General features: G+C 36.5%; 1 protein-coding gene across 1 annotated transcript in view; it reads right to left on the bottom strand.

The window, feature by feature from the left end:
* The window catches only part of CSMD3 (CUB and Sushi multiple domains 3), a 700075-nt gene that overhangs the window by 45811 nt on the left and 640232 nt on the right, over positions 1-14032 (bottom strand). Inside the window, exons 58-62 of the mRNA XM_070942050.1 lie at positions 11260-11436; positions 9546-9725; positions 7789-7962; positions 2001-2174; positions 596-669 (exon numbers count right to left, since the gene is read on the bottom strand). Coding sequence (XP_070798151.1) covers positions 596-669; positions 2001-2174; positions 7789-7962; positions 9546-9725; positions 11260-11436 — 779 coding nt within the window. The remainder of the gene's footprint in view (positions 1-595; positions 670-2000; positions 2175-7788; positions 7963-9545; positions 9726-11259; positions 11437-14032) is intronic.

Genomic DNA, 14032 nt, shown 5'->3' with positions numbered 1-14032 from the left:
GGATATCTTATTTTAGGGGAAACAGGGTACAACTTCAGTCTAAGTGGTTTTCAGTGATGACATTAATGGTAATGACTATCCTGTTTCCCCTAAAATAAGACATCCCCTGATAATAAGCCCAATTGGGCTTTTGAGCTCATGTGATAAAATAAGCCTCCCCCCGAAAATAAGCCCTACCCAAAAATATTTAAACGCAGAGCTGGAAATCAGGTAAGATGGCAAGAGGAGCCCCATTTTACTCCTTGCGCCCCAAAATAATAAGACCTCCCTGAAAATAAGGCCAAGTGCTTATTTTGGGGTTCAAAAATATAAGACAGGGTCTTACTTTCGGGGAAACACGGCATTTGGATATAGAAAGGATACAATCAAATTCAATAGTTACTGAAGCTTGAGTTATACTCAAGAGCAGGGCTGTCAAACTCCCGGCGTGTGGGCCAGATGCATCACATGTTGGCCATGCCCACGTTTAGTAAAGGGGAAAAAAGTCCTGATACATCACGTGATGCTGCTGTGATGCTGCGAGTTTGACACCCCTGGTCAAGAGAGATAAGGAAGTTATCTCTCTTCCTTATTCAATAAAAGTTAGGACTCCTACCTGGTAACCAAAGGTGTTGTTTTGCGATCCATGATGAGGAACCCCAGGGTTTTCACAGGCTGTCCGAGTAGGTTCTTTGTCAAAAAAAAAAAAAAAAAGGTTGTGAAATAAAATATTTTTTAAAAAATGTATGTCCATTTATACCCAAATGCTTCCAAACAGTTTTCAGAAACGTCATCCTTTCAATGACTTTGAATATTGAAACTCATATTTCATAAAGTATTAATGCAAGGTTTACAATGCTACTTTGCAAAAAAAAAAAAAAGTGAACCCAAATGCTTTACCCTTTGATCGTTGTGTCCTTATCTTTCATACCTTATGCTTATTTATTGGTTCTGAAAATTGTCCCAGTAAAGCTATCCAATACTAAAGAGACAACACTGTCTCTCCATAGTTTTCTGTTCAGGCAAACCATTCTTATTTTTAACAAGATATTGTTAAAATATTGATTTTATAAATATTATATTTATAAATTATAAAATGTTGATTTTATAAATATTGATTCATACATTTAAAAAAAAAAGAACCTTTTCCTTGGTAAGATTGCAATTTTGCACTGAAGATGCAATTATACATGCCGTTATAAGTTATGGAAGAGCAGGCTGCTTAGAAAAAATGCAGGCACCTGTGCTCCTATCTAGGCCTTGTCCCCAGTGTTAGCAAGGCAGAATTGCCAATAATGCTTCAACCTTGAAACAGGTGTGAGAAGAGACATGTTTTTGGAAGCTCTGCAACCATCAGCAAACAGAATAAAGCAGCCATTTTTTAAAAGAGGGAGATGTTTTTTTTCCAAAAAAAGTAAATAGTCCAAACAAGAAAAGGCACAGCAAAAATGGAAGTATGTTAAGGAAAAGTTAAAATATGAAAGTATAATGTAGAAAGTATGAGCCACCGTGGCGCAGTGGTTAGAGTGCAGCACTGCAGGCTACTTCTGCTGCCTGCCGGCTGCCTGCAATTTGGCAGTTGAAATCTCACCAGGCTCAAGGTTGACTCAGCCTTCCATCCTTCTGAGGTGAGTAAAATGTGGCCTCAAACTGTTGGGGGCAATATGCTGATTCTGTAAACTGCTTAGAGAAAGCTGTAAAGCACTGTAAAGTGGTATATAAGTCTAAGTGCTATTGCTATTCTACATGCTGCCAAGTACCAGAGTAGAAAAAAAGATACAAGAGATTTCAGAGATAGGAATTAAGGCAGAATAGTGTTTTAAGAAGGAAACACTGTTATATAATAGCATTACTGCACAGTGCAATATTGAATAGTAATTGAATAGTAAGAGAGTATACTAAGGCAATAGAAACCACTCACACAGGGACTTCTAAGTTTGATAGTTAACCTTTGAACCTTGAGGTTTTTTTTAAAAAAATAAAGTATATCCCAAACTCTAGAACCCAGAGTTCCACCATACCTATACAACGGGGAGATGATCCACTCCATGTACCATCTGCTTGACATATACGAGTGCTGGAACCAACCAACACAAATGGAAGATTACAACTGAAGGAGACTTCTGACTGATAAATAAAGCTTTTGCCTTCCCTTTTGCCTTGAGCAGGTACTCCTGGATCACCACAAAATTTCGCTGTAGAAAAAAAAATGTGGAAAATATACTGACATTTCTTTTTAGAGGGATAGACTTGTATGTGATGAAAAACAGAAAGCTTGAAGCCTTTTATAATCATAAAAAATTCTGATCTAAAATAAGAAGTGGAACTGCAGTATGTACACATGTACCTACAGAAGGTATGAATGTAAATCATATTCTTAAGACAGAATGGTCTAAATCTTACTTGTCTTTTTCTGTGTAAATGTCAAAAGTTAATATGCAGAAGGTCAAAAAATTTTTTTGTCCATTGTCAACTGTGTTAACCAGGACGGAGAATTTCAAGAATATATTTAAAACATTTCTTAAACAAATATCACATAGATTATTATTTTTTTTTTTGCTATTTGATTATTGCTTTAATAAGAGAATATTTGCAGGAATTACATCATGCATTGATATTCTCCAGCCTTTTCCTAGCCACTTTCTATTACTGGATGTTTAGCAATTCTGTCTGAGTATGTAACCATAGAAACTAGACATCATGGCAATTCACATCAGTCTTCCCCCATCCCTCACCCCTGCCCTAGACCCAGGAAACTGTGCAGCTAAAATGCTACTTTTGTAGTAGAGAATAAGTCATGGGGTCTTTCTTGTCAGCAGTACTTACACCTTGCTATTTCTGACAACATCCTAACTGTAAGTACAAAAGAAAATTAATCAGGCATCTGTTTTATGTCACTTAACATTAACTGGGAAGATGGTATTGGATTTGACCAGAGCAACTGAGCAATGAGAAAGAATTATTCTGCTCAGAGAATGATAAAACTGAGAAGGTAGGCCTGAAACCTGGCTGAAGACATAGTCCAGTTCAGGCATATTAGTCCTGATATTGCAGTAATGTAAAATAGTAACATTTGATTAGAATATCTCGGGATACAATTACATTTATTTGTTTCATTAATATGTCCTTTCCCAAAGAATACCTCTAAAAATCTCACTGCAGTAAAAGAACCTTAAAAACAAGTAACAGTAAGTAATGTTGAACCTTTTATACATAAATAAGAACAAAATTTGGCCTATTCATTTATTTAATGCATTGATTTACATAGCCACCTGTTCCACTGTTCATTTATATGATGGTGATCGAACTGGCTTTATTTCACTTGCAGAAACTGTCACCTGTAGGAAGCATCTATGGATATGCTAGTTAAGACCTTTTCCAATAAAACTCAATATGAGTTTCATCTGAAATGTGCCTGACAATCTTGTTCATGGTTTTGATATGCACCACTAATCAATTCTATCTATCTCTTTAAATGTGTTCCCTTGTAAAATCATTGATACATAGTAGATTAAAAGGGAAATATAAAATATCCTATGAAAATGTCCAATGCTCTGTTTTCACGGTGGTGAATCAACTGACAATGGGAAGTGGCATTCTCAATGAATATGGCATGAATGAAATTGAGAACGAGACTCAAGAGTATTTTAGGAGTATCCTAAGGCCCATATGGTATTGTGGTTAAGATATTGGCTTTGGTTTGACAAGCCACAGAGCATTGATGATGACTTTGAGCCCCTTGCTATTTCTCTCAGCCCATCCTATTTCATAGAGTTCTTCTAATGGAGTCATAGTCTGTGGAGACCAGTATCTACATCATTTCAAGATCCCCCTAAAAAAGACAGGCTATTAATAATTAGATTGCAGTAGAATAACTCTATTCTAAAATATCCTTGTTTCTATGTGACTCTAATGGCAGATTTTATAGTTGCAATTTAAAATCTTCCTACTTGTGACCAAGACCAAATAATGATTTGGGTTGATAACTGGAGAGGGGGAGAGGACGATACAATGGCATATGCCTTCAATTGTGAATTACATAAATATTTTTCTCTCTCAACTTTTTCTATTTCATACTTGCTCCCATATACTAGATGTTATAGCAAACAAAGACATGTTTTGGAGAGAAATTGCAGTACATGGTGGGATGAGGAATTCTTTGACCACTGAAACATATTAATTAATAATTATTATTAACAAAAGAAATCAAAGGTAGTACTGGTAATAATAGTGGCCTTGGATGCAGTACCAAAGCAACTGGAACACCGCTTGAACATTAAGCATTGGCAAATTTGCCATCAGTCAATCACAAAAGGCAGTTTTACATGTAGCTATTTACATTCTGTGAGGATGCCTCTAACACCATAAAGTATCCACATCTGCCTATCCCAGGTCCTTGGGAAGGACTCGATTGTAGATAAAAATGTCAAATCCAGTCCGAACATCTGGCTGACTGCGTCAAACCATTTATATGTTATCTGACTCCCAGTGAGTCTCATAAGTTTACAAACTGTTAATAACATTTAAAAGAAAAGAACAAAAGAACACAAAAAAAAAAATCAGAGATAAAAAAAAACCAAACCTAGACAGGACATAGGAAAAGAAAAGAAAAAGAAAAGAAAAAGAAAAAGGGAGATTCAACCATGATAGGCCAACTCAGGATACTTAGATGTATTAGTAGATTGGGGCTGTTGGAATCTCAGGCAGAACTACAGGGAAGTTAGTTTCCAGGATCTATCATGATTCCGGAAGCCAACTTTTCTATAGTCCTGCCTGAGATTCCAACAGGCCCAACCTACTGTTGTTTAGTTGAAGGAACCCTCAAGTAATAAGGCCTATGCTATGAAGAGCTTTATAGGTAATGACCAGTATTTTGAATTGCACCTGGAATCACACTGGAAACCAATACAGATCATGAAGCAGAGGTGTTACATGGGCACACTGAGGCAGGGCCACCATTGCCTGTGTCACTGCATTCTGAGCCAATTGAAGCTTCCATGCTGTCTTCAAGGGCAGCCCCATATAGAGCGCATTGCAGTAGTCAAGCCATGAGTGATTAGCAAAGTCCTCATGTTACTCTTGTAGTCTTTGGTAATGGGCATGTTTGTGAAAATACAGACTGAAAAAGCTTTATATTTGATCAAGTGTAGGATAAATGTTTTGGACAGCTTGAGAAATGAATTCAGAGGTTTTCTGCTTCCTCCATCTTATAGTTTTCATACTTCAATGTTCTCCTCTTCCTTTATCTGGTCAAACAGAGCTTTTCCTTCTGCTCTGTTAATTAATGATATCATGGCTTCTTCTGTTATTCAGCCACCATAAGCACATTTTGCTTGCAATTCCAGCTATAAAAAATCAACTAGGTAGAATGAAATATGACCTCCACTCACTAACATATTGTATAAACACTTATTATTTTAATAACTAAAACACGAAAGAGCTTTAAACCCTGAAAAGATCTAATCTTCTTGCCATCACAAATCATATCAAACAGGAAGATTTTGTAGCGATTGAAAAAGATTACAAGACTTAAGAAAATGATCAAGATTTGCGAATCTGTTGAGTAAAATAAATGGGTTTTAATCCATTAAACAAAATGCAGCATTTCTACATTAAATAGTATCACTGAAATTTTGAATGTAAAATATTACAGTTTTATTCAATTTTTATTTGTGAAGGTTTTTTTTCTTTACTGTGAAACAAAAAGCACCATTCCTCTTCTCTTTGATAATCCAGCCCATTTAATTTATTCTGTTAAAAATTTAATACTTTTTTTCCAACAGCAAAAAGAAAGAAATATTCACAAAATGTTCTGTAAAAAGTGAGCATACATTTGTTATTGTAATGAAATCTGCAGCTATGCAAAATCCATCAGTGTCACCAATTTTATGCTAATAAAAACTTCTGCATAAATCGGTAATTTAATATAATACTGGAACAAAAGTCCAATTGTCAGAGAAACAGGCTGGAGTTTCTTCGGTATTCCTGACAGACTTAGCCATTACAAATGTCAGCCACCATAAAAATATCCAGGTTTTTGCCTGGTTAAAACATCCATGTTTAGATTAGCCCTTGTTGACATTTTTGTCAAGTTTGACAAACTTGCTTTAGGTATTTCAAATATTGTATGAGGCAAAGTATTCCTTCCTCTACAATTTCACAAACAACTAGGGATATGAGTGATGGTTCATGATCCTGAGAATGCTACAAAGGTTGTAAGTATGAAAAATGGTCATAAGTCTCTTTTTTCAGTGCCGTGGTAACTTTGAACAGTCACTAAATGAAGTGTTATAAGTCAAGGACTACCTGCAATTTCAAATATGATGCCGTGTTGAACATTCAGGAAAATAGGGGTGCAACAGCATATCAAGGAAGTGTTTCAGTAGTTAACAGCAGTCACTACAAAATTCACCTTTTGATTATATTATCCATGAAAATTGGGGCTTTCCCCCCATACTTCCTCATTTAATAATAATAATAATAATAATAATAATAATAATAATAATAATAATAATAATAATAATAATAATAATAATAATTTTATTTCTATACCGCCCTTCTCCCGAAGGACTCAGGGCGGTGTACAGCCTATTTAAAAACACAAGACAAACATCAATTTAAAATTTAAAATTATTAAATAAATTTGGCTCCATTTAAAACCCCAGAAATTTAAAATACCCCAATTTAAAATTATCATGTCGATAGCCCGGCCTGGCGGGACAACAGGGTCTTCAGTGCACAGCGAATTTCACTGCAATCTATCATCACCTTTCTCATCCTGGCTATGACTATAATTAAACCTCCCTAAAGCATCACTGATTGATTAATTAATGCTAATAAGACTTCTGTTTTTCATTAGTTTTTTTGCTTATCAGCTTTAAAACAGACAAGAGTCAATTTGGTGTAATGGTCAAGACACAAGGCTAAATATTAGGATACCATGAATTTTAGTTCTTGCCTTAGGCATGAAACCAGCTGAATAACTTTGAGCCAGTCATTCTCCCTTAATCCTGGGAATAAGGCAATGGCAAGCCAGTTCAAAATCTTGCCAAGAAAACTGCAGGCTCTTCTCCAAGTAATTGCCAGAAGTCAATACATACTTGAAGGAATAAAATAAACAAAGAAACAACCAGGACTGGTTAGTTGTCGCTGCAGCTGACAACTGACTGATTAAACTGTTTAATTGGAGTTAAGATCTTTAAGGAAAAAAGGACCACAAAGCAAAGATGAAAGAGCTCACAAGCACCTGTGTGGTCACTGCAATTTGTCCCTTGTTTTGTAATGGATATTAAAGGACCTTGCAGCTTTGTTGGATTTGTGTATGTGGTAAAGATAAATGGGGGTTTTATTTCACTTTTTGTAGCAGACTTTGAGGAGCAATGCTCATCTCCATTTCTTTATGCCAATGCTGTCCACAGTAATTTCTATGATCATGTGGCCAGTATTATATCATGCCACAGCAGGGTGTCCAGTGAAATTTGACGTACTGTTACCTTCCCACCAAAGTGGTACCTATTTATCTACTTGCATATAGCATGCTTTTGAATATTAGGTTGGCAGGAGATGAGGCAAATGATGGGAGCTCACTTTGTCGCACAATGTAGGACTCAAACCACCCAGTGCATCGACCTTCTGTGGCATCTTTTAAGCCACTGAGCCACAGTGCCTCATTGAGTGTGCAGAGGAAACATTATAGCTATTTCTTACCTAAATTGATAGTTTTTCTTTTGTTATGTTTTTCTTTTAAGATTGCATGGAAACAACTATCAGCCTGGAATGCAAATATTAAAAAAATAAATAAATACTCACGTAAGCACTGTGGGACTTCACCACTCCATGTTCCGTTCCCAACACAAGTCAAAACAGCAGGAAATGATAATTCATAGCCAGGTGAGCAGACATAACTAATGCTAAATCCCCAATCAAAATTTATTCCTTCCTGTTTTCCATTAGAAATCTGGGGTGGAGTTGGACAGGTAACAGCTGTAACAACATTTAGAGTCATTAGCATAGCAGCTGCAGCAAATGTCTCCTGTGTCTATACTGACTACGATAATCATATGTGCTAATTCAACTTTTTTTTTTTTAAAAAAAGGGTTGCTGTATTGTTTATAGATTTTTTTTTTTTGCTTTACTGCGCAAATCATTTAAGTATTGTTTATTTTCACAGCCTTTTGCCATTTCGATGGGCACTTTGACTGACAATTATGCAGTCACATATATGAGAAAAAAGAAAGTTGGGAAGGACTGTTTCTTTAGTTCTTTATTTTGAGATACATAACCCAGTAGTTAAAAAAACAAATCATCACAATTTGGATACTAAGACAGGTTAAGATATAAAAAGTTAATAGAAATGCATTTCCTATTTTATAATCTCATCTGAAATGGCATATCCTCATGTCACTCCACAGAACACTATTTGAATTATGAAGGACATGCTATGGATATTGGGAGGGATGCAATTTAATATAATTCTGACTGTTCAAGAAATAAGATTGAAGGAACCATTCTAAATCTGGTTTCTACCTATATGTATTTACTTGTTATTCTGTTCCATCAGTGCATGATTTTCATCAGGGAATCATTTTGAAGCCAAATCAAGTCCACATCCAGCATTATCATATTCAACAGTTGTAATACAGTGGTATCTCAGTACTCATCCTTAATTGGTTCCGGGAGGCACGTGAGTACTAAAATGGATGAGTACCAAACAAATCATGTACCTTACCACTTGCCTCTTTGTTTCAGCTGGGAAGGATTTTTTATCTGTCCCTTTTCCTATGTGAGAGATCTTCCCAGCATAGCCGACTTCCTGTCTGCCCTCTGTGGCTGTCCCCCACTTCCTTTTGTAGCGACCTTCCCAGCATGGCCGACTTTCTGTCCACCCTCTATGGCTGACCCCCACTTCCTTTTGCACAATGTCAAGTACCAAACTAAGATGAATACCAGGACAACATTTTTCAATCAAATTGCGTCAAATACTAAATTTGATGAGTTTTGAACCAGTTGAGTACTGAGGTACTTCTGTAAACACATATCTCTCTTTAATGGTGTATCGGAATCACCTTGGAAAACCCAGGGAAGAGGCACAGCCAGGGGACTGGTTGGATAAGAGGCAGTTTAGCCACAGAAAGAATGTAGATGGAAGGAGAAATGCACTTTGAAACTTACAAAATTCTGTTAATGTAATCTTAGAATAAAGTGGAATTCGTTCACCTGGGTGTGCGTTCTGCCTGAACAACTTTACAAGACCAACATCAACCATGCATGTCTTAAACTACATTTCATCCCCATGACCTTTACAGCCCAAGAAATTAGGGAGAGTCCCTTATGAGACATTTACCATAGTCACATGGCAGCTAAACTGCCTCTTAACTAACTGCTCACCTAGTTGTGGCTCTTCCTTTGCCTTCCAAGGTCATTTGCTAATACCATTACCTTCTCTCTCTCTGTCCCCTCCCTCCCCCTCTCTGTTTCTGTACCTCTCTCCATCCACCCATCCACCCATCCACCCACCCACCCACCCATCCATCCATCCATCCATCTATTCAGATTCAAAGCAGTACCTTTACAAGTTGCCAGCATTCCACTCCATGTGGCATTACTAGTACAAGTACGAATTTTGGAACTGTTGGCTTCCATTGTGTACCCAGGTTGACACATAAAAGTAACATTTTGTCCAACTACATAATCATCCCCATATCTCAATCCATTGGCTGGTATTCCTGGATCTCCACAACTGATTACTATGAAGGGGGGAAAAATGAAGATGTAATAATATGACAAAGGGTGTTTCCATTTTAGAAGGTGAACAATCTAGAATAATTGTATAATGTGATATCTATGGCAACTTCCTTTGTATAGCAGCTTTTATAAGCAAGCTGAGTTTGTCACATTAGGTGGCATTTGTTACTAATTACAGAACCCATTTGTTAAGGAATTAAGACTCCAGGTTTCATTTCCACTTTTTTAACTTTGTGAAGCTTGAATTAAGACAAGATAGTCTTATAATAAAATGGCAGCATTCTGAATACTGATTCACAATGGCAAATTGCTGCCATTGGAAGACTGACAGCTAGGCTAGAAGGGGAGTTCAAGCTTATCCCTCTTGGGGCTATGCAAGGACTCTAAGGTAAGCCCATGCTTGACTCTCACCGCCTTTTCCAGCCTAGCTGGCAGTTTCCCAACAGCTGCTACCAAAAAGGTTCTCTCTTACCTGCCCACCATCTTCTGTATCAAGATGGTGGGACAATAAAATGGGACCTTCTTCTTTTTCTCTCAGCATCCCACCTACTATGCTGACTTGAAAAGAGAAGACAATTCTATTTAGCAAAGGGCAGAAATTTGTGCAAGTTGTCTGCTTTAGAGATTGCCTGAACAGCTTCAGGAGACAATACTTTAGAGTTTGACATAATATGTAAGGACACAAATATTTTATCTTCCAACCCAAAAAGAACTCATTATGAAAGGGGGTAAAGCAGTCTTGTCTAATGGTTCTAGGAAATCTGAATCTGGTAGACCCAGAGATGAGTATACTTTTTGGCCCAAATGAGCATATGTGGTGTGAAGCATCCAGGGCCAGGAATTGCTTAGGCATATCTACACACAGTTGTACATTAATACGAAAGTACAGTTCCTTTCATTACAAATATTCCACCCACACATAAGAAATAATACATCATTACAGTAAGAGGGCAGTAATATTCTTTCCATTTTTGCCATGAAACTTATTGATTATGTGCCATCAACTTGACTTTCAATGACTGCATGATACTTATATCTGCCACCGTAAATTCTCATCCATCTTTGTTGTCATTACTCACTCAGGTCAGCCATTATATTGAGTGCTGAAAATCTCAGAGCTTCAGCAGCACTATTAACACTAGCAGACCAATGACAGAGAGGACCACTCTTCCCTTCCAAAATGGTAATCAAGTAGGTAAAGATGAAAAACAGAGGAAAGTAGGGACAAAGGGCAAGGAACACTGGAGATACATCATAAGTTACACAAGAGGAGTTTGATGGATGCATCAAGTTTCCAAGCTGTCTCTGCCTTCTCTGTGTAGAGAAGCTATGACAACATTACTGGTTTGTATGGAACAATCTTGAATGGTCAAGCTCTGGAAACCTGGTCCTAGGGGCAGCGGGGAAGCTAAATCTGCAACAGGGATGATTCTGGTACTATCCTGCTCTGTCTCCCCAATCTGACTTTTCCCAAATATAGAAGCTGTAAGTGGTGTCCTAAAGATTGCAATAATAGTAGGAACAATGGATACTTGCTTGTACAATTTGGCAAAGAACCAGACCACGTCCCATTGGCAGTGCATTGCCGTACAGAAGGTCCAGACAGAATATAGCCTTCCATGCAGGAATAAATCACAGAACTAGAGAATGTTGTGCCATCAATTTGAAACACTTTCCCATTAGCTGTTGTTCCAGGGTTACCACACTGAACAGCTTGAACAGTCAGTGTGAAAATGCCAGAATTGGGAAGGAAAACAAACACAGAGAACAATTACTTAATAGCTTAAATAATTGAAGTTGCAACTAACAATCCAATCTACTCATTAAAAAGTAGTTTACACGAAGGAGATAAAAATCCTTCCTTTTCAGTGGTATAAATCTTGCCCAAATGCCTTGAGTTTTCATCCCAAATTTTCATACGTTCAGCTGAAATGGAGCCTTTCTTTAATTTTTTCTTGATTGAAATAGGGCTGCAGTTTTCGGAATACCATAAATATTCCTCCATATAAATTTCTACACAGCTTGAATTGAAATGCTGAACTATAGCTCAAAATTTGTGGCTTTCCATGAAAATATTCTCAGCTTTTATCTACTGTTGAAAAGACGAAACGGTTTGTTTTTATCAGCTTAATTTTTTATATCAAATGTTATCACTTTTTTCTGATCATTTACTGCTTCTGAGGAGGAAAATGAGCATTCTGAAAAGTAAATAAATTATTCAGTACTACAGCTACAGGGCCCAAAGCCATGTACATTTTTATCGTACACTAGAGTACTAATGGCTACCTACTGAAAATCTTTTTTTTAACATAAATAATCGTGTTGTGTTTTTTTTTTTTTACTTTAACAAACCCACTCATACAATTCAACTTTGGTAAACATTTAGAAAGCAACTCTCTAATAACACCTCTCACTCTCTTATCTATGGCTTGATTCATAAAATTATTTTATTTTAAGAAAAATTCCAGATTGAATAGTCCAGTTTCAAAATTCACAAATCTTTTATGTATTTCCTTTTTGTGTGTGTTGTAATTCAGTATTTTCAGGCCAATTTTGACACATACCATATTTTTTGGAGTGTAAGACGCTCCAGACTATAAGACATACCTACCTTTTTTGGGGAGGGAAACAAGAAAAAAAATATCTGCCTCTGCCTCCCAGCAATTTGCTTTGTTGCAGCAAACAGCAAACAGCCTGTTTCATTTTCATTTTCATTTTCAGCACAGCCTGATTAGCACAAAAGGAAAAAAAATCTGCCTCCCAGCAATTTGCCTCCTTGCAGCAAACAGCGGAGGCCTGCCGGCAATAGGCAATGGCAATCCCTGCAGCCTGAAACAGCTGAGGGTCGGGAGGCCGATCCAACTGACAATCAACTGCTTGTGCTAATCAGGCTGTGCTGAAGCTGAAACGGGCTGTTTGCTATTTGCTGCAAGGAAGTAAATTGCTGGGAGGCAGAGGTCAAAGGGTGGGGGCCAGCAGGTGGGCAGGGCTACATTCGGAATATAAGACACACTCAAATTTTCACCTTCTTTTAGGGGAAAAAAGTGTCTTATACTCCAAAAAATGTGGTATATACGTCTGTATGTATATATGTATGTGTGTAAAATTCTCATCATATGAATGAAATATCTACATCTGCCTCAGACATCCTGATACAAAGAAATAATTGTATCATTTGCGTAGTGAAGTCATTATGCATTTATCATTTTGAAATCACTGTAGCTCATTATAGGTCCCTGACTTCTAGTTAATATAAAATTGAACTGTAATTTAAATATACACCATTAATGATTGATTTTGTGAAAAGTGAAAGCTCTTATCACTAACCATATTTATAAATCTAGCTAGTTTTTGCAAGCAGTACACAGCTATTTAATACACAAATTTATGTAAAATAAACAAATCTGTATTAGGCCCTGCACACCCGTAAGGTGCATGATTATTTCTGCTGGTGGAGTGCTCAAATGTTACTAAAAATGCTAGAACCAAGTTGTTTTGTTGTACTCAGATGTTTGTATCCCATCAAACACTAATTACTGTTCAAATTCTTTGGAACAAATGATATTCCCACAGCGAATACAAGGATGCCAGATGCTATCAATGTCAATCACACATGAATTTTAGTTTGCATAAAATGTGCTGATTTTAAGAGAAGAGCCAAGACAATGACAATAGTCTCAAAGAGAATCTTATGGAAAAATTGTGGAAAAGAAAATACAGGTAAAAAAACAGCATCATTCTAGTGATAGAATGATAGAAAAAAGTTTGCAAGTGCTAGCTATATCTTAATTTAAAAAAGTGTACTACAACACAGAAAGATGAATAAAAAAAGAAAGCATAAAATGCTTTGCATAAATTATATAAAACAGCAATCAAATATATGTATATTGAAAAACATATAACTTCAAATATATCAATGAAAGGAGTTTATTTCCCAGTTGGTAAACAAAAAAATTGGGGAAAAAAATGGAATGATGGTCATTGTCCTACACTGAAACTATAAGGACAATGCTGAATACCAACTTTTTCACTATGGCAGAATGGCTTCTGAAGTAGAAAAATCTATATTAGCATACTTTGTGCTGTGTCATGGACTGGAGGAATTCATTTTATTGTGATTGTGATTAATTTTTTTTTTTTAAAAAACCTTAGTATTCCTGACAATTTTAACTCTGAATTGGGTTCTACCTCTAGGAAAGAGAATATAATTTGTGTATAGACATATTCAAATTCAGTTTTTAACATCTCTCTGAGAAGTATATCTCCCTGCTCGTCATGACAGACAACTCTATATTAGGAAAACAAATAA

The sequence above is a fragment of the Pituophis catenifer genome, unplaced genomic scaffold (assembly GCF_029215685.1).
Source record: "Pituophis catenifer annectens isolate HBS135680 unplaced genomic scaffold, rPitCat1.0.hap2 SCAF_3, whole genome shotgun sequence".
Classification (NCBI taxonomy): domain Eukaryota; kingdom Metazoa; phylum Chordata; class Lepidosauria; order Squamata; family Colubridae; genus Pituophis; species Pituophis catenifer.
The sequence above is the reverse complement of the archived record's forward strand: the minus strand, read 5'-3'. Positions and strand labels throughout refer to the sequence as shown.